The 27,231-nt window shown below is 39.5% G+C and overlaps 1 protein-coding gene across 4 annotated transcripts in view; it reads right to left on the bottom strand.

The window, feature by feature from the left end:
• The window catches only part of KCNIP4 (potassium voltage-gated channel interacting protein 4), a 416,508-nt gene that overhangs the window by 364,553 nt on the left and 24,724 nt on the right, over positions 1–27,231 (bottom strand). The window contains exons 1-2 of one of the 4 annotated variants that reach the window (XM_033059807.2): positions 1,225–1,392; positions 302–450 (exon numbers count right to left, since the gene is read on the bottom strand). The exons of 2 other annotated variants lie outside the window; for them this stretch is intronic. In XM_033059807.2, the coding sequence (XP_032915698.1) occupies positions 302–449 (148 nt within the window). In that variant the 5' untranslated portion in view covers position 450; positions 1,225–1,392. Of the gene's footprint in view, positions 1–301; positions 451–800; positions 937–1,224; positions 1,393–27,231 lie in introns of those variants that run through there. One more of the 4 variants, XM_033059809.2, reaches the window with a different exon arrangement.

Raw genomic sequence — 27,231 nt, 5'->3', positions numbered from 1 at the left:
TTTACATTTACTCATTTATCTTCTGACTGAAGAAATTTTTTTTCTGCAGACCATGTATTTTTATGTGCTGCAAAATGACTACTCATGCAGTACAATTATTTTTTATCACATTATGATAAAGCACCTCAATCAAAGCTGTACCATTTTTAATCTCTCTGCATAATAGACTCAAGACAGCAGAGACTCTTTGTACCTGTAACTTGACTGATGTTAAATTCACCAATACTATTGTATCAATAATTCAGAATTCTTGAAAGGACAACAATTTGTCCTACATTAAAATTTTCAATAGAAATGGTACCTTTAGAGCTCAGACTTTTCCAGGCAAAAATTCGCTTTATCAAGCAGCAATTCCTAAGCATTTTCTTACAGCCTGCAGGCTTCTGAGGATACTGTTGCAAATCTTCATTCTTTTCATGTGTTTTCTTCTCAGGAGCTAACACTTCCATCCTAAACAAAAACTTAACCTTTAGTTTTCCTGCAGGATATATACACAACTTAAATCCAAAAGCTATGGGTAAGGGAGATGGGGGGAGAAGAGATGGACGGGGGATAAAGGGAAAATATTTAGAATTTCATTAATCATTGTCAGCTAATACATTCCTAGTATTCATTAAGTGGAATAAGTGTATTAATATTCCTTAGATTTTAATTATTTATCTGGAACATTTATGTATTTTTAAAATATAGAGATGGGGTAAAATCAGATTTTATCTACTTTGTTTAAAAACTCTGATTTTAACTTAAATGATAAAAATCATATAATATCTCTAGATGGTAAATAAATATTTACCTCTTACCTTAGTCAGTAGTTTAGGTAAAGGAAATAATGTAATCCTCTAAGCATGAACCTATTATCCTTCCTATCTTAGCTTGCCTGACATCAGTGTCATAGAGGGGAGCTGCATTCCTCTAGCTGTCACTGAAAGACAGCTGCTCTACCCAGAAAAGATGAATAGTTGGGATTCTGTGCTGCCTTAATGCCACTGTCACTCAAATGCAGAAAAGCAGCTGAGCCACTTAAAGCCAGTTGCACGCTTGGGGACCATTTCTCTCCACTACCTTCTCCTCCACAGAGGCAGACCATTGCATTTCCATGTAGCATTATTTTTCTTTGCAGACTGACACTTTGAAGAAGCCAGAGGCCGTTAGCAACAACCAACACCGACTAGGACCTAACCAAAGCCCTACTCAGTGGCTACAAACCGAAGAAAAGGAACCTACCCAGCGTTCCAGGACTTTGGTGCTACTCCAAGGTCAGGCAGGAGTCCTAAGCAGCATTCCTGTGCGCTCTTCAGCGAGCTCCAGCCGGAGATGCCGAGGAGATGACTGCTGCTGAGGACAGAGCCACCCTGCCAGCCGCAGCAGCCCTCTGCCAAGCAGCCATGGACTGCACCAGGGGAGCCCTCTGATTGCAAACTGAGGCTGTGCCCAGCCTGTGGCAGGACACCAAAGTGGCCCCTCATTCACTCTCCTCTTTTTCAATCTTTTGTGTGATTGTGCTCTCATGCACAGTCTGCATCTGACAGTATTAAACATGATTTCTAAAGGCAAAAGGTTGGAAAGAGCCAAAGGAAAAAAAAACCCAGCAAATTGGCACTGTACACACCAGAGTTTCAGAGTTTCATAAACAAAGCTGACTTTTCAATTGTAAACCTACTGCTTCCTAAAGAAAGCAAGCATAATGGAACACAGCACCTCACTGCCTTCTCCTCAATCAGGAGTTCCTACTGATTGTGCAAAACAATCAAAGGATGCAAAGGAATAAATGCCACTTTTCTGCAATTTATTTTTTATAAGTTACTGGAACTAAAAGTTTTTAATCAGTCAGCTTCCATTTGAACTGAATTAATCTCCATATCAATTATATACATTTGTAACTTTTATGCTTGTGAAGATTCCGGTGGACATTTGAACTACAACTTAAGAATATTGCTTTGGGCAAAACATTACACACAAAACCCCATGCCTGTCTATAAAAACTGGAGACATCTCAGGTCTATCCACACAGGCAAGGACAATAATTCCACCTCTGGAAAAAGCCTATATGTCAGCTGTAAGAAAAAAAAAGCTGTCAGTAAATTCTGTTCATAACAAAAGAGAAGCATTTGCCTTAACAATCAATTTTTAGGCTGCCAAAGTAAAGGGAAGCACTTCCCCTCAGATTCACATCTAGGGACATATTTCAGGTCCATTGCTATTTAGAACTGAACAACGCTTGAATTTCCACTGTTGGAACAATACTTGCTGGTATAAGGTCCTTTGAGTCCTTAGCATGACACAGCACTCCAGACATGGCTGTATTCCCATCACAAACTGCTACCAAAGTAAGCTGAATTTCAATAGGATAACAGAGTTTCTGAAACTTCGGAAACTTCAACAGAAAACTTCCAATTTAAGCATATTTCATAGGTCTTATATCTTTCAAAAGTGGCATTCTGAGAATAAATAATAATTTTAAATTGTTGTTTACTCTGCTAAGAAATACATTTTCACCACACAATATACAGTCTGAATTTCCAGATGATTACTGGAATGGAATTTTGATTTGCAAGAACAAAATATGAGTGTTAGTTATTACATAGAAATAATAGTTATTTTAAAAAGAGAATGCTCTCAACTATTCCTACATCCCATTTTTGAATTACATTAATGTACTCTAGAAACTAGAGTTCATTTCTCCGAACACTGGAGGTTCTCTTCTGATCAGTCTGTGCAAGGCATCTGCAGAAAGTCACCCATCACACATCTATATTGCTCCTGTCCAGTGGAAGGACAAAACCAATCCTATGCCCATGAGCACTGGAATATGGCATCATGTAGTATAGCTCCAAACAGCTAAAATTTGAAAATGTTCTTAATTCAATTCAAGTTCAAGTTTTCTGGATATAAACCTTGAGAGAAACTGCCTGTCCATGTAACAGTCAGCTATAAAATCCTTGATGTTCCAGCTCAAAGGCCAGCTCTCTCAACACACTGTCATACTTCTCAGAGGGCTTCATCTCAGAGATTCATCAGTCCACAGGGAGTGTGAATGGGGAGCCAGGCACAGCAGATGAGACAAGCCCCTGGGAGAATGATTCCCATGATGGGATAATAAACAGGAATGTGTGCTGCCTAGACACGGGGCAACTGTCCACATGCAATGGGAGAGGGTTATTTGATATGCTCCCACATTAGCATTTTAATAAAGTCTTTAGAAGGTACAAGGATACAGAGGTAATTTGCCAGAGATGGGAGGTACAAATGCACAAATTTGATATCAGTACTCAAGAGGGAAAGGAAAGGTAGAATCCTTGCTGAAATCTTCAGGACTTGCTTCTATGCAGCTGAAAACCATGTCTTATTTGCCACAGATATGAAGAGATTCATTTGCAATAAATCTCTAGATGTATTTTTTCTAACACTGGTTCAGAAGATGTCAAGAAGTTTCCTTACTTCAAACCTTAATCAAGTCCACAGCAATTTTCTTCTATAATAGAAGTACACATGAATCAGAAGTTCTGTGCAGCACTAATCATCATGTTAAAATTCTGGAGTGAGTTAAAAATAAGCGTAAGCGGTAGAACACTAAATTTCAAGGTACCACTGAATTTTTTCAAACAAATGATGCTGTACTTCATATAATCATAATAATGATTTAGAAAAGGAATTACAGTAATTTCACGATTATAAGCCGCACCATTTTGACTAAAATTTTGGTCCGAACCCGGAAGTGCAGCTTATAATCAGGAGTGGCTTATCTATGGACAAAGAACAAAAAGTTGCTGTTTTAGTTTGGAGGACAGTTGTCTGCTGAGAAAGGCAGGAACTTCTCTTTGAAATGGAGACTGTAAACCCCCTCCCTCCAAATTATTATAATTTTGAAATCAAGGAGCTCTCAGGCAAAGATATGGGAATTAGGAATAACAGTTCTTTTCTAGGGAAATTAAAATAGAAAGACAGTACTACAAAGAAACAAACTCTAAACCCTGACAAAGTCAGAGTACAACCTGACACCCCATCAGGCAGGGTGTTGGTAGCAGTCCCATTAAATGGTGGCTGCATCCTCCTGCAGTGACAGATGTGATTCAGTTGAAGCAATTCTCCTGTAGAAGGTGCAGTTTCCCTCCGGAGGTCCAATGGTGATGTGAAGAAATCCGATTTTCCTCTGGAGTCCAGTGGAGAAAGAGGCTCCCTTAGTGTCCCAAAACCTCTGTTTTTATCTTGGTAAGAAATGTTGGGCTCTTCCCCCTGGCTGGAGCAACTTCCAATGGGATGCAGTAATTTTATCAGTCCCACAGTGGGACTCAATGGGTCATTAGCAGAAGATAACTCCTGGAGGAAGGATGGGTTGTGAAAAGATAAAGAACAATGCCCTGCTTGGTTTCAATGGATGCCCCATTAGCAGAATATCTCCCACGGAGATAAGGATCACTGCCCCCGCCCTCAACAGATGGTGATGGAACAGATACCTTTTATCACACTCTGTATTGTAACCCAAGACAGTTTTCGACACCCGGAAGTGTGGCTTATAATCAGGTGCTGCTAATAATTGTGAAACTACTGTAACATCACTCTTCTGAAGCTGTGCATTTGATTTACCTCCTTCTTCTCTTCAGATCATGTACTCTGACTTTGAGGAAAGGAAATGGATTGACAGTGAATTCCACATTTACAAACACAAGGACTGCAAAAAATATATTGCACACAATGTTAGACAAAAAACTGGTCATATTGTAAGCAACATGAGAAAAGCATGAGTGAAAAGTGCATCAATCCAGGCTGCACATGATCCTTCCTTTGCCAAAATACAGTGAATCATTTCATAATTTAGGTGAAATGAAAAAGGAATTTAAAGAGCACTCTACAGAACCTGAGAAACTTCAGGATCTGGGAATGGGGAAATCTTTCAACTGGGAGTGAGTAGTAAAACAGGTCAGAACACAAATAAACAGATCTATGCACTAGTGGGAGTATCAACAACAAGACAGATGTGGAGCTCTAATCTGCAAAAAACTGAAATTCCTCTGGTCTGAGCCCTTAGATGTTACTGCCGCAGTAACCAAGACCCTGAACACTTCCTGAGCACATGCAAGTCAGGAAAGGCACACTGTGTATTGCAGCTGCAACAGTGCACAGAGACAGGGACTGCCTAAAGAAAGCAGGTTTGCATTATTTCGCGTTACTGGATTTTATTTATAATCAGTTATACCCAAAAGTAAAGTTGGGGTTTTTGGTTGTTAGGGTTTTTTGTTGGTTTTTTGTTGTTGTTGTTTTTTGGATTTTTTTTGTTTCTATTCATGGTTAAATAACTATTTTTATGAGTGATCTAAATCATACAAGTTAAAAACTCCAGAGAGTCACAAGCTGATGAATCATATAAAGTCTGATGCCACACAGCTACAGATATTTTGAGCAATACTTATTTGAACTACAAGGAAATGTCTTCTAGCTGGGTGTAAGTGGACATGGGACTGCTTGATCAGATTTGATCTTTGTAAAAATGAAGCTGAACTTTATATGGATTCATGGAAAACTGTATAATTCTTCCCTCAATAATGAAATAGCAGCTGGAAAGAGCATAAGTATTATTATAGAGTGAGAAATACCTCAGATGAAACAATCAAAAATAAAATTCCAGATGAAACAGTCAAAACAGGCACCTATATGGGATTTGGGGGGAATCTTTGCAGAACTGCTAGTTGCTTTAGCTGATCACTCTAGCACAAGTAGTTAAAGAACTTCCACTGATGACTGCAAAGAAATTGTTTAACTTCAACAAAGCTAGATTAAACCAGTGATGTCTGCTGAAAACTTTGGGCCACAAGAGATTGCAGCAATAAATTGTGAAATGAATGCTGAAAAATAGGGCAAGCTTACAGAATCCAGTCCTGGATGAATGTGTGGGTGACTGCTGACATATTAAGGAATATTACAATGAGATGCTTCAGAGAAAAAGCAGGGTTTGAATTTTATTTTTCTTAGCAGAGGCAAGTTTCAGTAGTATGTTATGATACCTGATTTTGGTATAAAGGAAAGGATTTGTGAGTGGAAAGGAAAATTTCATTCTCATTCTGTAGAATGAAAAATGGAAGAGAAAAAAATATCAGCAAAAATGTCTGCTATTTATTTACCCCCACTCTATACTGCTCCCTAAAGTTTGCTGTTGCATTAATGTGAAATGTATTTACATATTTTTGATTCTTTTTATCATTTGTTTGTCTACATATAGAAAAAAAAAAATAAAGGTAATTGGACAAATACCAGGTCACAAAAGCTTCCTGTATGCTTCAATACTGACTAAAATTTGGGGTTCTACTTTTGCCAGAAGAAAACAGAAAAATTTTTATTAGTCTAGAACCCAAGGAAGAGTTGAGCAGTGGTAGTCTTTCTGGAAAGTCTGTAGGAAGCATCTGAAAATACTATACAAGTATAAGTGAAACTGGTCTTTGTTTTTTTCTCATCTCATAAAGATCATCATCTTTTATACATAAAATGTCTACAGGTCTGTTCATGCACAGTGAATCTCTGTATTGTAAATGAAGAGAAAATAAAAGAAATCGGAACAGTGGGGCAGATTGCTCCAGAAGACTTTTTTTTTTTTTTTTTAATTCTGAACATTTTGCTGGGGCAACACAGGTTAATAACTGATTTCAGGTTGTATTCAGGTTAGAAGTAAAACATCTGTGTCCACACATTTTATCTCAGTGCTGTGTGGGTCACAGAACACTTGGTGATACCTGCAACAAAGAATTGACTGCATAAAGAGCAATGAGGAGCATAACCAAGAGCTAACATTGGTGGGCGGGAATTCCAGAGCCCCTTCAGTGCGCCAGAGGAATTTCATGTCACAATGAGCACTCCAGGTGTTAGATAGGGTTGAGCTCTCATTGGATGATTCAGTAGCCAAACTAAATTGAGAGAAAAGGTTTGTTTCCTCTATCACCAGATTATGGTGATAAGAGACATGACAGTGACAGTGATATGAGTAGAAAGGATTCTAATTATTCAGGGTAATTAATAAAACATTCCTGCTTGCTATTAGCACTTGTCTGGAGTGCACATATCTACTCTCCTTAGTTAAGGTAGCAGGGAGTTTTAGATTTTCAGTGTTAATAAATATTTCTCAGCAAAGACTAATCTATTTACTGGTGAAAAATTAGAGTTTTATAGCTGCCAAGAAGCTTTCCTGTCAATATGTCAAAGACTGAATTCTTACAAGACTTGTTACACTGTACAGAGTAACATTTCATTTTCCAAATTTACAGGAGAAAATTGGATTAATGAGAGGGGATAAAAAGGATATGCAAGACCTAAGAAGTTTTTTACCTAATTCGAAAAGATTTTTCATAGGTAACTTAGCAAATTTGAACAATTGCATTCCATTGCTATGAAAGGCAAGGACCCTTAGAAAATATTTTTTTAAAAAACTAGTCAGTAAAAATCACATAGATGAGAAGTCTGCCTGGACTGGGTGTTTCAAAGGTGAAAAGCTCAGTGCCAAATCCTCTGCCACTGAGAGGGACTCCAGCAGAGGGAGGTCAGAGAGATAACTCAAGTAAGGCAAACATGCCAGGACTGATCCATTTTCTTTCTGAGAATGGTATGTTCTGATATTTAAAAAGGATAGCAATCTACCAGAAAATGCTATCACTGTCATAGCTCACGAAGAATTAATGAGTCCGTTGGACAGTTTAACTTCCTAAACAGAGATTTTTTATCTCAGAGTCACAGGATGAATATACCCAAGACCCATATGACTCCATACAAATAGGTACTTTTTTTCCTACATTTGTATATCTTCATGTTTCAACAAAAAAACCCTTGTATTTTAAAAGTCTGGAAACTGTACCAGAAGAGAATAAAGCTTTATGAGACTAATCATGGTAGCTTTGGATACAAATTATGGTGTGGTTTAGTGTATAATTTGTCAGAAAAATTGGTAGATCAAATTGCTTCTTCAGAACTAACAGAATGGGAGACTGGCCCCAAATAAAGTGTGAAATAATGTTTTCTGTACCAAAAGTAGTACCATAAGAGTATAACTTTGGGAAGGATGGACAAAAAGTAGAGGAAATGAATACTAGTAGATTATTAGATTAACTTCTGTAAACGTATGGAAATGTCAACAGATTCTGAAGAGAAATTTCCACTAGAATTTGTTGGAAAGTATTTTCTCTTGGTTTAAATTGCTATCTTTACAAGTTTTACAAGTACAGTAATTTCACGAATACAAGCCGCACCATTTTGACTAAAATTTTGCTCCCAAACCGGAAATGCGGCTTATACTCAGAAGCGGCTAATATGTGAATAATTTTCTGACATTTACAACCCCAGAAGTGCCAGCCAGGGTGCTGAGCCGAGCACCTGCCAGTAAAACCCAGGATTTCGCTGTTGTTACAAATTGGTTACTGTGTTGCACAGCGGGTGGGGCCAGCTCAGTGTCGGCAGTGCGGGGGGAGGGAGGGAGGCAGGGGAGCTCCCTCCTTCAGGTGGGGGAGAGGTGGGGGCTCTGTGCTGACATCCCCACGGCTCGGGGAGGAGGTGGGGGGCTCCGCCCCCCGCCACCACAGTGGGAGGAGGAGGTGCTCCGTGCCCGTCCGCCGCCACAGCGGCGGGAGCGGGGCCAGGACGAGCTAGCCCAGAGGTGGTGGCCAGCCCCGAGCAGCCCCGCTGAGCGGCCCCACCGAGCTGGGCCACCTGGCCCCATCAGCAGCCCCTAGCAGGCCGAGCCTGCATAGCCTTAGCTGAGCCAGTAAACCCCCCGCCATGCCGCGGTTCTGTTACTATTTGGCAACTTTGTTGCACGCGGGTCCTCACTGCGAATGACAGAGTGGTTTATACTCAGGTGCGGCTTATTTATGGACAAAGAATGAAATATTTCCCAACACCCAGAGATGTGGTTTATACTCAGTGCGGCTTGTATTCGTGAAATTACTGTAACCATATTTGTCAGTAGCAGCATTAATCATATTTTGTGCTTTATAATGATGATAAAATTGTAAACACTGTTCTGTAATATATAATGCATATGCTTTGCTTCATTACAGTAAGAGATATTCATTTTTAGACTGGTCTCAAGCTTATTATATGGACTGAATACACTCCCTTTCTGCAACTGCCTTGACTTCATTTATGAGTCTACATCTATTGTGCTCAAAAACAATGACATTAATAGAAGACTCCCAGTTAACTCCTAACTATCAGAACTCCATTTCAGATGATCATGTCTTTTGAAAATGCTTCATTTTGCTTTTGCTCAGACTCCTAATTGGCCTAGTATTTGTCAAAACATCCCTAGAAACAAGCTAGAATTTCCTTTCTCCATGGATCTTTACCATTTACATATAATTTATACCTAAAAAAACACAAAACAAACAGTCCATCCTTATTTTGTGGCACAGAGTTTCCAAAAAGCAGCAAGGATAAATTTGTCCAGGACTCATACACAATTTTTCTTTTTTCCATAGGTAGAGATCACCCAGTACAGGACAGAGAAATTATGTTCAATTCTCACATATCCATTTAACTAGTTTTTTATAATGTCACAGAATTATGACCATATGCAGCAAACTTCACAGGGATTGTGACTTATTTATGAATATCTAAGAAGATTTAGAAGCAATGAAAAACACTATGATCACAGCACTGGTAACAGGAAAGAGCTCATTGCCATCAACTCCTATCACAAAAAAAGCTGCTTATCAGAGACTGACCTGCAGATGGGGCAGCACTAACAAATGAAGCTAACTGAACAACGGCAACACATTTCCATGACCCCCTTTTTTAACTCCTTGTTTATATAAACAATTTATGACTAGAATCTGAAATTATTATTTCTATGGTATGCTCTCCTTAATCTGAGGTATTTTCAAACATAAAAACCTTAGAATAAGAAAATGTTATAAGAAATCATCTACAAAATTAGTTCCTTACAGATACAAAGCAACCATCACTGCTGTTCTGCTGATTTTTATTCACAGAAGAACAGGAACAAAATCTGAATTATTTCAGATGCAATGATGCCATGTTGACAGATACAGTCCTTTAAATGGTTAAAGAAGAGAGAGAAAAAGGGGTGCAGCTGAACAACTAATGGACTAGCCGAAATCAGAAGCATCTAAAAATTTATTTGACCATGAGAAGTATTTATCCATAATATGGTCACTGAAGAAGGAGTTTGAAGAAATAGAAGAATGCTACTGCACAATATGCTTGGGAAGAGAAGCCAGAAAGGTCTGATATTTTATTTTGGTTTTGAATAAAAATTGATTATAAACCAGGAGAAGTTTTATGATTTCATATTTCAGTAGAACATAACTCGTGCATTTACTCCAAAAAGGCACAGAAGCCTCATTTACCAGGGATATATATATTGCTTGCAGAGAGTATCCATGAATCAATATGAACATATTTTTCACATGGATACCTGATGAAATATGAGCAAAACTTTTAAATGTCCTTCCACATTCAGAGAAAACAGTGCAGACTGGATACAAACCTGCCAGACAATGTTGCACTAAGTAAAACCACACTGAAAATTATAATCTCATTAACTTCATGCTTGTTACCTTATGCTCAGCAAAATAATGATAAATATGTCAGAGAAAATTAAATAGAAGATAAAAGAAAGGTATTTGCAGATAGAATTTAAAGCTATTTATTTGGATATACATGCAAAGACAACAAAGTTATGAAGTAGATGAAATAAAAGTACCAGAAAATTCTGAATTTTAATACAGGTTTTCACATGTTCTTATTAAATTGTTTGCAAATAATTTATATTCTTCTAGATACAAATAGCCTCAAAGACTGAACAGAGGTTGAGAGAATAAAAATAATATAATCAATTGCACTATATTGAACTCACATACAGTAAATTCACGAATACAAGTCACACTGAGTATAAGACGCATCTCTGGGTGTTGGCAAATATTTCGTTTTTTGTCCATAAATAAGCCGCACCTGAATATAAGCCGCTCTGTCGTTCGCAGCAAGGACCCGCATGCAAAAAAGTTGCCAAATAGTAACAGAACAGTGGCAGGGCGGGGTTTACTGGCTCAGCTAAGGCTGTGCAGGCTCAGCCCGCTCGAGGTTGCTGACGGGGCCAGGTAGCCCAGCCCGGCGCTGCCGCTCGGCGGGGCCACTGGGGGCCAGCCACCGCTGCCACTGGGCTCGGTCACCATGGCCCAGCGCTGCCCTGTGGTGGCAGGTAGGGACGGAGCCCCCCCCATCTCCCGCGGCGGCGGCGGCGGGCGGGGACGGAGTCCCCCGCCGCCTCCCCGAGCCGCGGCAGTGGCAGCCCGGTTCCCCCCTCTCCTCCCCGAGCCGCGGTAGTGGCGGCCTGGGTCCCCCGCTCCTCCCCGGGCTGCGGCAATGGCGGCGCGGGGCCCCCCCGTCTCTTCCCCGGGTTGAGGCAGAGGAGGGAAGGAGGGAGCTCTCCCGCCTCTCTCGCCGCCCCCCGTGCTGCCTGCAGGCAGCCAGGCTCCACCCGCGGTGCAACAGAGTAGCAATTTGTAACAATCGCAAAATGCCGACTTTGCAGCTGCTCGGGTCGGCACACTGGTTGGCACTTCTGAGGTTGTAAATATCATAAAATTATTCACATATTAGCCGCTCCTGAGTATTAGCCGCATTTCCGGTTTAGGAGCAAAATCTTAGTCAAATTGGTGCGGCTTGTATTCGTGAAATTACTGTAATTAATGCTTGGTTTTGTGATACGCTGAGCATTTCCAGCTCTTACAGTGGATAGGACAGTCAAGTGTCCAGCATTTTACAAGATCAGACTCAGATGATTATAAGACAATGAAAAAAATTATAATTTGAAACTATTTTATCTTTTTTCCATCTATGATTTCTTCCTCAATGGTCCTGGAGTGAGACCAAAAATGATAGCACATTGGAATTCACATTGTGGTAAGATGAGAGGAACTCAAAAGGCAGAAAAAACACTGGTAAGCAAGGAAGTTATTTATTATTTAAAAATGTAATAGGAGAAACCTTTTATGCAATTTTTGGGTGACTACATTCTATATACAGCATTTATTCACATTACCATTTAGTAAGTTCAACTACTATGTGACATGTTTATGCTGCCTCATGTCAATAATTTACCTGCATTTTTTTATCTGTTAACAGATAGCAAGTTAAAACTGTCTCTTCAGAAAGATGCAGTAGTTTTCTCTACTCCTAGGGTTGTCCAGCAATGTTTAGCCTTCACTAAATTAGACCTGAACAGTGGACAAAAATCGTTGCATGTGCCATAGCTATTGAGAAAAGCATTCCAGTTGTTTCTAGATATCTACAGGCCAAGCTGGTCAATACTTGCAATTTAGGCACAAGCAGAACCAGCACCAGGTAGGGTGAGTGCCCCCACCAATAACAGTTTGGGCCACTCATCGAATTTAAAATTCTTGTTTAATATAAAGATTTAGTGTGTGTTGTGTGAATGTGCCTGACAACAATGGGAATTTTTAAATGCTTGGTCTCATTGGAGAAAACAATAATGCATTAGTTAGAAAAACGTAGTTGTAGTGTCTTTTGTGGCTGCAGTTTCTCAGAGAAAAATGACCAGAAAACACACAAAATGAGTTACCAAATAACAACTACAGGTTTATGATTAAAAGAGGCAGCTTTCTTCAGTAATTAGCACACAGAATATCAGCAGCTAAAGAAAGACCCTTGAATAGCCAGGTTCTAGCTATTGATTTTCTACAAGAGCCTAATGATCCTTATGTGCACTAAATGTGTGGATAAAAGTGTGCCATAGGAGGTAGGAGCTCCTCATCAATTTATTAATCACCATCTCCAAAACACACATAAGATTTTTTTTTTAAATTTTAAGAACAGGAACACTGTCTTACATACTTATGTAAGTGTACACTTATGCACTTATATAAATGCACTTATACACTTGCATAAGACTGTATTTTCAGTCTTTCATACTTCTAGCCACCTAAAATTTGCTCCAGGGCACAGGGTATCCAAATTGTACATCACAGACTATTACAGTGCCAGCACTTTCCAGAATTCCCATAACTGGAACACCTGAGAGTATTTTCTTCCTCTCTTCCTCTTTCAGTAATCTTGAAATATTGAAACAGAACTTTTCATTACAGAAAGAACTTTATCAGCATGGGCCTTAATCTAGTGATATATTTACATAAGATCTCATCAGGGAAAAGCTGATTATTGTATTGCTTGGGAGGGAAAAACAGCTTTTTTAAGTGGTTTAGCAGGCCAGCACTATTTAAAATGGAAAGATTCGTGAGTATTCAAGGCATAGTGCTATTTTTGATTATGTACTGTCAACATTTGTTAAATGCCTGTCCAGGTAGAGCAGTGACAGTGCAGTTACAGTGAAATCCTCAAAGGGAGCAGTGATACAGGGCACTCAGAAACTACAGAAACAGATCCATCAACAGCATGCCTGATTCCAACACTTCCAGATGACAGAGAGCACTCTGCAAACCTCCACCACTACCTGTCAGAAAATCAAAGCTGTCACTTCCCAGTGAACTAGTAAACTCTCAGGAATCTCCATGTTGTGTTGTTACTGCAGAGTAGTACTGCAGGAAAGAAATAGAAAAGCTATAATTTAACAGTCTCACACTTTTGCCATGTAGCAGATCATATATAAATTGCAAGACATATTCAAAAAATATCAAGAAGCCTCATTTCTATCTATATTTATTAAATGACAGAAAACTCAGTTATTTCTCATAGTTAATGAACAAGAACTATTATTTCTCATTTTCCTCTTTGGGCAAATACATACATAAAACAAAATTACTTTTCAAAAAGTGAGTCTGGAGTTAGACTATGCTAATAAAGGATAAAAAAAGGTGAAAATTCATGTATTTCTATAGTGCTTATGAAGGCAGCATAGCTGGAGACTGTTCATCTTGCACAAATTATAATAAACTATATTCTTCACGTTTTGACAGCTGAGTAGCAAGCACTTAGTTTTTTTATTAACCCAAGGAGCCTGAGAAGATACCAGGGAGTTATAACTGTTACCTGTCCTAGACAGGGGTATTTTCATGTGTCTTCTCAAACAAGTGGCATACAGATGTCTGACACAGTACCTTAGCTACATGCCTTGTTGTCACTAGTGTGATCCATGGCAGAGGGATTGGAACTTGATGATCTTTAGGATCCCTTCCAACCCAGACCATTCTATTATTCTATGACATCCACCAGCTTTCATGTCTTTCAGCTGTGTCTCTGCTCATTAAATTGTACTGTGCCATAGGTGAGATGTTATTAAACATGAGTAGTAGGGATCACTCATTAATGAGAACACATCTGTGAATGGGGAAAGGACTGGCTCTTGGTCCAACTTGTCAATTTTTATCAGCAACTTAAAAGATGCTATTATCTGCTGATATGGATAAATGCAAGGATTGATGGATAAATAATCAGAAAGATATTTCATTGTTATAGGATATTTTTTTTCAGTTCAGTGAAATGCAAAACCACACTTCTAGGAGCAAAGAATAAAGTGACTTTATCTTTGTTCAAACACAAAAACCCCTCAACCCCTCAGATGAGCATTCTGGTTTAGCATACAAACTTCCAAAGAGATCAGAAAACAGAGGAGTAACTTCAAAGAATGACTGTAAAATAAAGGGAATAAAGGGATTACTACCTCTTTCTGTGAGGATACTCATCAGTGGCAAAGAGATCTGAATATGGAAAACTCTTGAGGCTGATGAACATGGAGAAATTATGAATTGAAAAGTTAAAAACTCAAGGTAGACAAATCTGGAAAAGAAGATAAAAATTTAAAATAATTAAATATGTGTAGGGATCCCTTTATTGGCTTATTTTGTTAAGAATAATAATAATATTTGAAATACAAATCATGATCCAATTCCTGTGAAAAGACCTCTGCCTGAAGAAGGTCAGCTTAGAAGATTACTGTGATCATCTCTGGATTTAAAAAAATGCTCTTTTTTGCAGATTAAAGGAAAGAGCACTATGTAGTTCTCTCCTCATTTCACAGGTTGTTTTCAAGGTAACTTTTGTCATCATAAGAAGCTGCAAATATAAGTGTAAAAATAGGACTACAGAACAGAGCTCTGTAGCAATTCTATCAGATCTTCTGGCAAATTCATAAGGTTACAACAATGCTTCTAGCACCACCTAAATTCTAGCAGGTGAGTTCAAGATTAATCAATTTCTTCAGGATGAAGTAATTTTTCTGCATTTGCCTGTGTTGTCCTTCAGCACAGAAGATTGTCAAAGCTCCACACAAATCCGTATGTAATCAGATGATTATAATTTAGCACTATGTTAAATGCCCAAGTGATTAAAACACATGAATAATTGAAGGGATTCCTAATGGAATAATTACAATAATGTTCTTTAGTATATCCCTATTTTCATAGCTTTAGGCAATATCAAGTGGTTCAAATTAATAAATCATCTCATAGATCGGATGATTTTCTAGGACCTACAGTTCAGCCCTTGAAGCTATTGGTTAGGAAGGAATCCATAAACAGTGCAAATAATAATGAGATTTTTGACCTTCCGCTGTCATGTAAATTGATGTGTGCCTGGCACAGGCAGACTTTGCTGCTAAACTCAAAAGCTTTCAGCTTTGTCATTGTCCCCATCTTGTAATTGGATGTGTTAACTCTAAAAGGGACTAAAATAGAGGAGCAAAAGCAGGGAACAAAGCTAGGAAGAAATGAATTTTCTTTTTTAAAAAATATACATATACTGAGTTTCTATAAAAGAAAAGTTACTAAATACTTTACCAGAAATGAGGATTCATGCTGATAATTAATGTCTAGAGAACTATAATACAGGTTATTCCCCAGTACCTAGCTTTTCAGATTGTAAAAATCAAATCAAATTAATGAGAAACAGTTATTCACACCACTTCTTTGACTTTTTTCTTTCAAGCTTTGTCTCTGATATACTGATCTTCTTTCTTTCTTTTTCATTACGACTTCTATTTATATTTCATTCATTTCTGGCAGTACTGAGTACCTGGTGTCCACCAGCTGAAGCACTGTAATTCTCACACTTTAGTAAGGCCACTTCTGTCATATACAGGATAATGGTCAAAAATAATGCTAATTTATCTTTTGCAATGATGACTGAGCAACTTTGATTGCAGAGCTGAGCAAACTATACAGAGTTGGTTAGGCACCATTATTGTCCCATACTAGAGATCAGAAAAATAGAGATCAAATTAGGTGACTAACTTAGAAATATCCCCAGACTTGGAGAGACAATAGCAAGCAAAGAAAAATGCTAGATATGTGCATTGGTAATAATAGAAAAGAAGGTGTTACAAGGTGTGGTCCATGGCAAGGTCACCACAGCAGTGTGTTCAGGACAATGTGAATGTGAATGTCTGAATCACCAGCAGAGTGATGCGCCACACCAACACCAACACATGGGGATCCTGCTGCACTCTACAGCACAATGCAGTGATGTCTATGTGTATGTGTGAATGAAGCAACATAAAACTTATTGCAGTATTAGAAGGAAAATGAACCTTAAAGAAACTCCTGACCATGATTCTGTAATGAGGGATGGAGATTGAAACAAGTACAGGAAGAAGATGGAGAAGGAAAGGGAAAGGAGAAAAAATGTTACTGTATTAGGAATTTCCACACCATACCTTTCTTTTTAAATTGAAAATTCAATTTGTGATGCAATACCAATGCTGAAAATGAGAGCTACAGTTTCAGGACACATGGTATTATTGAATTTCTTTTTTAATTTCCCCATATAAAAATATTGATAAATGGGAACACTACCAGTCCATGTAAGTAATATGACAATTGTCCCACAATGCCCCAAATTCTTCTGTCATTGCTTATCATCCAAGAAGAGAAAAACTAAGGGTTCAGCACATATTTTGAGATACTAACACTTTGCGGAAGGGTTAAAGAGTCACTTAGCATCCAAATACTTCTCACAGACATAATTCTCTACCACTTTAGTATTGCCAAGTATTCTGCGAAGTTCTGATTACAGTAATTTCATGACCATAAGGCGCACCAGACTATAAGGCGCACCCCCCGGGAGTCGGCAAAATTCGCAACTTTGTAGATCAGATAAGGCGCACCGGACTGTAAGGCACACCTTTTTTTTGCAGCGAGGCTCCATCCCCAGCTCCCCCCGCACGGTTGCTGGCCGAGGCCCCGCCTCAAGCCGGCAGCCATTGGCCCCCAGACCCGCCTGTACCCAGCAGGGCCGGGGCATGCCCACCGCTGCTCCATGCTGCCTCTCTGGGGCTGGGCTATGCCCGCCGCCCCTCCGTGCCCCCTCCACGGGGCCAGGGGTGCCTCTGGAGGGGCAGTTCTGCCTGCACGGGGCCGGGTGGTGCCTGTGGAGGGGCCGTCCCGCCTCCATGGGGCTGGGCTATGCCTCTGGAGGGGCTGTCCTGCCTCCACGGGGCCAGGGTGTGGCCACCGCTGCTCCACCCCGCCTCCACCTGGCAGCCATGGCACTGCTGGCGCCTCCCGTGGCTCGCAGCTCTCAATTCTGAACTTTGTCCATCAGATAAGGCGCACTGGACTATAAGGCGCACTTCCGGGTTCCGGGGAAAATTTTAGTCAAAAGGGTGCACCTTATAGTCGTGAAATTACTGTACTTAGGATGGTTAAGTACCATGGCATTTACTATAATAACCTGGTCATTATCACAAACAAATTCTAATTTAGGTGACTGTGTATGGCTTTCCTGTGTTCCTTTGACAATCCATGACCTTCATGAGGATTTTTTCAAATAACCATCACATATCCAAGATGAGAGATTATTATTTAAAAATTGTATAATGACTCCAGAAAGCAAGATTTTATGATGCCTGAAATTCCAGCACAGGATGAAAAACATTGTAACTCAGTCCATCTTCATGAGACAGCACATTAATTTTCATCCTACCAGACTAATACATACTACTTTCTACTTCAAAATGGCCAAATTCATCTAAAAAGAAGAAACACTTGCACTACTGAATAATCTCCCACCTTGCTAAATTCCTGTCAAAATAATTCATGCTCTCATTTTCATTTTAAGTGATACATTAAAATTTGAGTACACACAGATTTTTACACCATGACAAATTATTTCTTTCCAGATACTAATTTTGCTCAAACTCTGTATTAAAAGATTGTTTCAGAAGACTTTTCAGAGAGTGTTTCCATGTAAAAAACTGTTAAGATGAAAATCATAATGATCCAGGTCATCTGCAGGTATTTATAAATTGTTATTTTGCAATTCACAATTTCATAGTGGTAGCAAAGTTTTCATGTTGGAAAAAGATATATTAATAAGACAAAAAGCAAAAAAATTGCTGTTTTAGAGAGAAGTAAAGACTAGAGAAGTCATCTGACTTTCAGCATTCAACTTCCCTCATTAAATTGAGTGGGTAAATTCCCTTCATTCAACCTGCAGTCCTACAGAGATGCCAGAACAGAGGGCAATCCAGAATTCCTGCATGCTCTGCCCCGAAGTGTCCTGCTCTGGCTACTTTTTCATCCTGATTAAGGGCCTAGAGTCAGGCAGTGTGAATGTATTTCGTTATGTCCACTCAATCTCTATCAAGTCCTAACATTCATAGGCACCATGGGATCATGAAATGCAAAAGAGCCATAAAATTGAAAGCTGTATTTCCAGCAGTGCAATGGAAGCCATTAAAAAGCCATTACCTATCAATAGTTGATGTACTCTGGCATTTACAATGCCCTGCTGTAAGGGTGTTTGTGAGTGGAGAGGTCAGGCATGATGGGGGAACTCAAACAATAACACCTTGGGGTGGTAAGTAGTGACAGCACTAATTCTTTACAGCAAACACAATATGGTAACCTAACAATAAAAAGTATAATCTGCCAAAAAGGCAAGGAGAAAGTTCTACACTATTCCACAACTGGTCTGAAGTGGACTGCACATCCATTTCACAGAATGTACATTCCAAATGCTCCTGCCTAGAGGCTCTCATCCCTTACTGTATTATGGAAGTACCTAATGGCTCCAGTATATTAGGTACTATACAAACACATATTAAGAAATATTTCTTTTTCCTATGAACAACAATAGAAATAGACAAAATGAAGGCCAGGCATAAGGTTGCATTGATTTTCTCCATTTGACAGATGGGGAGTGGAAGCCCAGTGAGAGTGAATGATATGCCTGAGGCAGCATGCAACAAAGACAGGAATTTGACCTAGACAGCTCAAGTTCCAGACCAGTGCCTTCCCTCATTAATATCTACTTCTTTATGCATTTTTTTTGGCCATAATCTAGAAAGAGAAGGAGAACTGATCTGTCCAAGTTTTAATAGGATCACAGTCTTAAAATGATACTCAGGAGTCAGAAACTTCAAAACTCAGATGATAAATTTTAAGCTGTATTGATTTCTGTTTCTTCCTTCATCTTCTGTGTTCTTTAAACCCTCTCCAGTAATTTGATTCAAGAGTGGAAGTCCTTTGAGACAATAAGAAACAGCATTTCAGTTTAACCACTAATGTGATTTTTCATCAATCAAATATTAAATACTTGAAGAGAAAATAAACTTGAACTATAAGAAATGTTTCTGACAGCAGTTCAAAATATGTACATGTGTACAGTTCTGCAACTAGAAAACAGATTCACTTTTGAGTCACAACACTGATTATCTTTTGTGCCTCATACATCAATCTTCTGAACTATGAGATATGAAAACAACAGTAAACATGGATAAAACAAAAGTACTGTCTTAGATAAGATAGCTGCAGGCAGCACTTGTACAAGAGGTTTCTCTATCATTGTTGCAAGGCAATAATCAGGTATACAAACAGCAACTGTCAAATTTCAAAGTTTTCGAAGAATCAGTACTTTATTAAGTTCTAAGCCTATACAATGCAATAAATTATACATTTGTGAACTTTGTTTAACAGAAAGAAAAAGAAAGATATTTAAAATAATAATTTAAAAGATCAATGTGCCAAATAGTCATCTGGTGATAATCACTAGAATTGGGGGAGTGAGGAAACAGAGCTCCCTAATAAAACACTAGAGTAGTTGAAGATAGAATGTTACGTAAATACTCACAAAACATTAAGTTTATAAGATGTGCCAAAAATGTGATCTAGATGGTTTTTGTTATAAGAATAATAATTTTTTTCTGAGTCTTGGGAAACTCAATCTGAAATCCTACTTCTGGAATAACCACAAAATTATATCCTCATCTGAAAAAAAGCAATGATGGAAGAAGCAGGGCAAATAAGGCAGCAAAAATAGAGAGGTTACACAATCTCCTAGGTGTCTATTGATTTCCATAAGCAAGTTCTCAAAATTTGATCCTACTTACTGCAAGTTAATTATCCACACCATTGGAAGATGGAAAAACAAGTCATTAGCATTGCAAAAGGAGTCAAGAAACTTTGAAAAGAATATATTGAACACACATATCCTACAAATGATGAGCAAATTAATAAATTTTAAAAAATTGAGAGAAAGGAGCCTGATAATAAATATCCCTCAAAATATGAGGAAAAGGTAATAATCTTCTATCTTTTAATTTTATCACCGCCAGAAGAGGCCTTGTGGCAAAAGATGTCAAGCCCAAAGCCACCTCTTTGCCACTCTGACACCTCTCATAAAACCTAAAAATTAATTTTGAGGCTACTTAAAGCAAGAATCTAGGCACCTGGGTGAAAGATGGAATAAAGAGAAATGTTAGTATAATAATTGGTTGGAAGAAATATTTCTCAAAACTTTTGGACAATTTACAGAGCATAATTACCGATGAATATGGGTACCTCCTGCCCAAGCAGCTTAAAACTAGGAAAATTGCCGTCTGAATATTATTCACTGGTTTGGTTGGGTTTTTTTCTTCTAACAATGAATACATTAAGAACCACGCAGCCTTCCAGGGAAAAGTTAAGGATCTGTCACTGGTGTGGGATGAAATCAACAGATATATTCCTGTCTCCTAAATAACTCCCATTGCTGTCATACTTTTTCCTTGCTTGCAAAGATGGTTTATTCCTGGTGTAGCTTAATATTCAAAGGTGGAAAGAAACTAGGTTGAGATCTAGGCTGCCTATATGGTTGGAGGGGAGTCTATAAGAGCAGTTTGGGAGCAATTGATCCTTCCAACCTACTAACAATAACATGTGGTTCTTTTCTCAGAGTTGTGGGGGTTTTAGTTGGAGGCATAAGTAGAGCACTAGAAAGTTCTCTGCTGAAGAGCTGGGTCTCATATGCACTGTCATCAACGACACCATCCAGAATCAAACCTTTTCTGCACAGCTAAAAAGTGTAGTTCGTTCTAACCTTGAGCTGGTTTCACTCAAATATTCATAACTAAAGGGACATTTTTTCTAGACAAGTCTCAACTTTTTATCTTAATTGCATTGCAAAGTTTTCTTTTAAATAATAAGAAAATTTCCCTCTGCATGCTTCATGCAAAGGTTGAACATTTCTCCCCTACATAACGACCTGTAAAGTTTCATCCCAGTGCAATCAAGATTAAGGGAGTTATAAGTAGAAATTAAACATCTGCAGATAAGCATTATGGTTCATCAGTTGCAGTAGCAGATGTAGTTGATTACTGGAATTTGAAAATAGAAAACATAATGGCAAAGCTTTAGAATAAAGTAATTATACTGCAATAATTATATGGAATTGAGTTTATTATATTATAAGGTAGTTTTAACATCTGAGCCACTTAAAATATATGCTGGCTAGTACTGAAGTCGTGGGTTCCCTCAGATTTGATACAAAAAGCAGATTAAACTAGCATTCTGAAAGTATATGTGTGAGATAGAGTCTGTTTTGCAACCCAGTTAAATGCAAAGTTATTCTACTGCACTCATATTAAAGAAATTTAAAGTAGATAGTATTAAACAAATCAAAACATGTTTAGGAAACTATTAAATCACATTACAGGTTAACATCAAAATATTATAGAATTACTACTTCAATTAATGGGAAAAGGTATCAGGTTATTTTTACTATTATCAAGTCTGGTAACCTGCAAATTTATAACAGAAAGACATAACTTTTATTACAACAGCTTTTGGAGAATATTGAATTCAAGTGTTAAACTCCTGTTAAGACTTCTAATTCTTAGTGCTTATTAAATTCCACCACCAATTATCGGTTTTGAGTTCTTTTTTGGTTTGGTTTTGGAGGGGAAGTAAACGTCACAATAGCGTGCAAAGAACATTTAATCCTCTTCTGGAAAGTGTAAACTCATCCCAGAAACAGATCCAAATGAATCCTCTCCACCCTCAGCATTTTACAGCTGTTCCTCTGCTGCAAGGCTTCATGGCAAATACTTCCACACCTTCAATGTTCAGAGGTTATAATAACTTTGAGTCAATAAAATATCTCTATGTAGAAAAAAACCTCAATTGCAGGACTCAGCAAATGCTTAATCCCACAATCTAGAAGAAACACGTTCCTAAATGTGACCTGAGGCAAAGGGAGACTGAACATTTTCTTCATGATTCCTCAACACATCTTCTAAAAATGGCCTAATCTGACAGTGGATTGACTTTATACACTTGAATGCTTGAGGAACTGCATTTTTATGGTATCTAGAAAACCAGAAAAGATAGGAACCAAGCAGGGGGACACTTTTTGTTTTTGGGTATAATCAGCTCTGAGCATAGAAAATTTCTAAATCATAATTAGCATTCAGTTAACTTTGTGTGAGCTGCCTGAAGTTGAAGATAAAAATCTTTCCTTTTAACTAATTGATAAAGGGAGAGAGGTAGGTTTAACACAGCAGAACTTCAGAATACCCATAAAAAGAAGAAATTAAAGTTCAAAGAAAAATCATTTACATAATCTCCTGCAGTGCACATTATTAAAAGCTATTCATACACTGTGCTTTAGATGGCTACTGAATTCTCTTGCTTAATTTACACTCAAATTACCACAGAAGAAAGCCCCAAAATAAGAAGATAGCAGAAATATAGTAATCTACTGCTTTAAAACAATTCAGGACATTGATAAGGCCAGATGGTAACGGGAAATCCAAGAATCAAGGAATAAACAGAGCACAGCAGTCTCTTCATTTGTGATCTGACATGGCTTTTCTCTCAAAAACTAATCTAAAAGAATATGAGAAAACACATTAATAGATAGATGCCCTATACAGTTGTTTAAAAGACAGAATTCTAACTAGAAAATTACAAGGCACAGTAGCACAAGTAACTTGTCAGTGTGGCTTTTGCCTCCGAACTAATCCAAAACTTTCCAAAGCCTAAAGTTGGACAAATTGAGAAAGGTTGTGAACTGGGCAGCAATATCAAATTGATTTTATGGAATTGCCCAGGAAAGAGGGTTATTGCTACCTATTAGTGTTAACAGATACCTGTTCAAGATGGCCAGAAGCCTTCCCTACCCAGACAGCTAAGGCACGGGAAGTGACCAAGGCATTGCTACAAGAAATAATACCATGCTTTGGAGTTCCAGTCGCTATATCTTCTGATAGAGGGCCACATTTTATCTCGAAAATTGTACAGCAAATTAGTTGCCACCTCGGAATAGACTGGGAATTGCACACCTCATATCACCCTCAATCCACTGGTCAAGTAGAAAAAAATGAACCATTTGATCAAATTTGTTAGGTTGAGACAAGAGGCAAATTTGCCTTGGCGCCAGGCTCTTCCACTGACATTAGTTCTAATTACAAAAGGGAAATTAAGCCCTTTTGAAATACTGTATGGAAGTCCAAGAAGGAATAACACCCATTCAAGTAGAGGAAAAAACTCTACACAAATACATGGTGGCCCTAAATAAACAACTTAAAGAAATTGGAAAATATGTGGCTGGGGCCCAAAGCAGATAATTGGATGAGCTGTAATGTACAACCTGGGGATTAAGTATATGTTTAGTCTTTTGCAGAGAAAACTTTGGAACCACAGTGAGAAGGACCATTCCAGGTACTCCTCACCACCTTCACAGCAGTCAGAGAACAAAAGTCTTGGACCCAACACTCACAGTGAAGAAAGCTCCTGAAGAAATTTGGAAAATTGCACCAGGTGATGGAGACCTGAAGCTGAAATTCACCAGGAACAGCGAGTAATGGACTTATCATGGACATAACGAGAACGGTTGTGACCCTTGTGCTCATTGCTACAACTACAATCCCTACTCTCATAGGGCTTTGAGCAAAATGTTAAGGGTCACAAATGCAAGTGTGTGGGAAGGAAAAAATGTTTAAAGTATGTAAATTTGCATTTGTAAAAAATGGGTTCCATGAAGCTCACCATCCACCTATGGAACTCATCCAAGTTGGTCCTAGATGCTGTGATAAGTGCTTGACCACGTGTCCTAAATTCAGACTTAAAATTGAAGGGTCGCAGCAGAAGGGTTTGATCTTGATTTTAACATCAAACTGCATTGAGTTTCACAAATCAAAGCCAAACAACCCCAACCAGTGTCAAAGAGGACAGCAACAATTTAAACTCGGATTATTTCAAAAGAAAAAGAACAAAAATTGAGCTAGAAATGAGAATGCAAGTACAGTAATTTCACGATTATAAGCCGCATAGAGTATTAGCCGCACTTCCGGGTGCCAGCAACTTTTCGTTCTTTGTCCATACATAAACCGCACCTGATTATAAGCCACATGTTACAATACAGAGTGTGATAAAAAGTATCTATTCTATCACCATCTGTTGGTGAGGGGGCAGTGATGCTTATCTCAACAGCAGATATTCTGCTAATGGGTCATCCACTGAAACCAGGCAGGGCATTGTTCTTTATCTTTTCACAACCCATCCTTCCTCCAGCGAGTCATTTTCTGCTAATGGCCCATTGAGTCCCACTGTGGGACTGATAAAATTACTTCATCCCATTGGAAGTTGCTCCAGCCAGGGGGAAGAGCCCAACATTTCTTACCAAGATAAAAACAGAGGTTTTGGGACACTAAGGGAGCCCCTTTCTCCACCGGACTCCAGAGGAAAACTGGATTTCTCCACATCACCACTGGACCTCTGGAGGGAAACTGCACCTTCTACAGGAGCACTGCTTCAACTGAATCACATCTGTCACTGCAAGAGGATGCAGCCACCATTTAATGGGACTGCTACCAACACCCTGCCTGACGGGGTGTCAGGTTGTACTCTGACTTTGTCAGGGTTTGCAGTTTGTTTCTTTGTAGTACTGTATTTCTATTTTAATTTCCCTAGAAAAGAACTGTTATTCCTAATTCCCATATCTTTGCCTGAAAGTCCCTTGATTTCAAAATTATAATAATTTGGAGGGAGGGGGTTTACATTCTCCATTTCAAAGAGAAGTTCCTGCCTTTCTCAGCAGACACCTGTCCTCCAAACTAAACCAGCAACTTTTTGTTCTTTGTCCGTATATAAACCACACCGGAATATAAGCTGCACTTTGGGTTTGGACCAAAATTTTGGTCAAAATGGTGCGGCTTATAATTGTGAAATTACTGTAAGTGCTTCTGCTATTTGGCCAGAATGTGCCCCATTTCTCAAAACTCCTTTTATGGATTGTACTGCTTTGCTTTAAAGCTGTAGGCCCTCTAGTTTTAAGAAAAAGAGAGATTTCACTGAGGTATTAGGAACGGAATTGAGAGTTTTAAATAAATAGATTCAAAAGTGTTAATGAACAAATTGAACCAAAATATTACCAAAATACGAAAATATAATTGAGCGAGACCAAGAAGTAATAATTAAATCACTAAGCACAGCTAGTGTGAATATTTTTTTAGCTCTTAAATGTACTCAAGCACAAATGTGGGTGCAGTCAGTGGCTGCCACAGTCATCAAGGAAGGTAAGAACGGAGCATTCCCTGAAAAAATTTGCAAAATTGTTTGGGATAATGCCTCTGAAATGACAAAAGAGCTTCAATCTTCGTAGGTCTTGGTCAATTTTACCTATGACCCTGTAACAAATATAATAGCAGCTTTCAATTTAACTATACACAATGCATCTGTAAACTTAATAAATCCAACAGTCGCTCTAAGACTAAATCATGAAGGGACTGTATAGAATGTTCAGGGCATGAGAAATTGAGGAAAAATGGCAGACCATTAGCCTAGAGTCCTGTGTCTATGAGGAAACAATTGGGATATATATGTGAAGAAATTTAAAATATGACAAAATATTTGCCTGAACATAAAACAAAGAATTTACCATTTTGAAATGCATCTAGCCAACCAGACAACTTCACTTGTGCGTATAAGACAAGGTTGTGTCTGTCTCAGAACAGCATGTCCCACCATAATGATAGATGATCAAATCGTATCAAAGGAACCCTAATTGCTCGGCTACTAAAACATCAGAAATTAAGGAAAATTTTAATGCAGGAAAAAGACTTTTATCACAATACATTATGACACGGAGACCATACAACATGTTTATATTAAAGAAATATCTCTCTCATCATTGTTGGGTTGTGCTATTTGGATGGCCACCACAATGAGTTTACAGTAATTTTACGACCATCAGGCGCACCGGACTATAAGGCGCACCTCCGGGAGTCGGCAAATTTCGCAACTTTGTACATTATATAAGGCGCACCGGACTCTAAGGCGCATTTTTTTTTGCAGCGAGGATCCACCGCCGGCTTCCCCCACATGGGTGACGGCCGCGGCCCCACCTGCCCCTGCCAGCCACGGCCCGGCCTGCCCCTATTGACTGCGGCCCCGCCAGCCCTGGAGCCATGGCCCCGCGTGCACCTGCCAGCTGTGGCACTGCAGCCCCGCCTGCCCCTATGGGCTGCAGCTGAGCCGGCCCGGGCACCGCAGCCCTGGCTGCCCCTATTGGCTGTGGCCCCGCGGGCCATGGCACCACGGCCCCACCTGCCCATGCTTGCCGCAGCCCCGCTGGCTGCACCTACCCATGCCGGCCATGGCCCCGCTGGCCCTGCTTGCCCCTATCGGCTGCGGTCCCGCGGCCCCGCCTGCCCCTATCGGCCGCCACCCCGCTGGCCACGGCACCGCGGCCTCGCCTGCCCATGCTGGCCGCACCTGCCCGTGTTGGCCATGGCCCCGCTGGCCCCGCCTGCCCCTATTGGCTGCGGTTCCACCGGCCCTGGAGCCGCGGCCCCGCCTGCACCTGCCAGTTGTGGCAACAGAGCTCCGCCTGCCCCTATTGGCTGCGGCCCCGCCTGCCCGTGCTGGCCATGGCCCCGCTGGCCTCGCCTGCCCGTGCCGGCTGTGGCCCCGCTTGCTCTGCCTGCCCCTATCAGCCGCGGTCAGCCAGCCCCACCTGCCCCTATCAGCTATGGCCCCGCCGGCCCTGGCACCACGGCCCCACGGG

Source organism: Catharus ustulatus, chromosome 5 (genome assembly GCF_009819885.2).
Source record: "Catharus ustulatus isolate bCatUst1 chromosome 5, bCatUst1.pri.v2, whole genome shotgun sequence".
Taxonomy (NCBI): domain Eukaryota; kingdom Metazoa; phylum Chordata; class Aves; order Passeriformes; family Turdidae; genus Catharus; species Catharus ustulatus.
The sequence above is the reverse complement of the archived record's forward strand: the minus strand, read 5'-3'. Positions and strand labels throughout refer to the sequence as shown.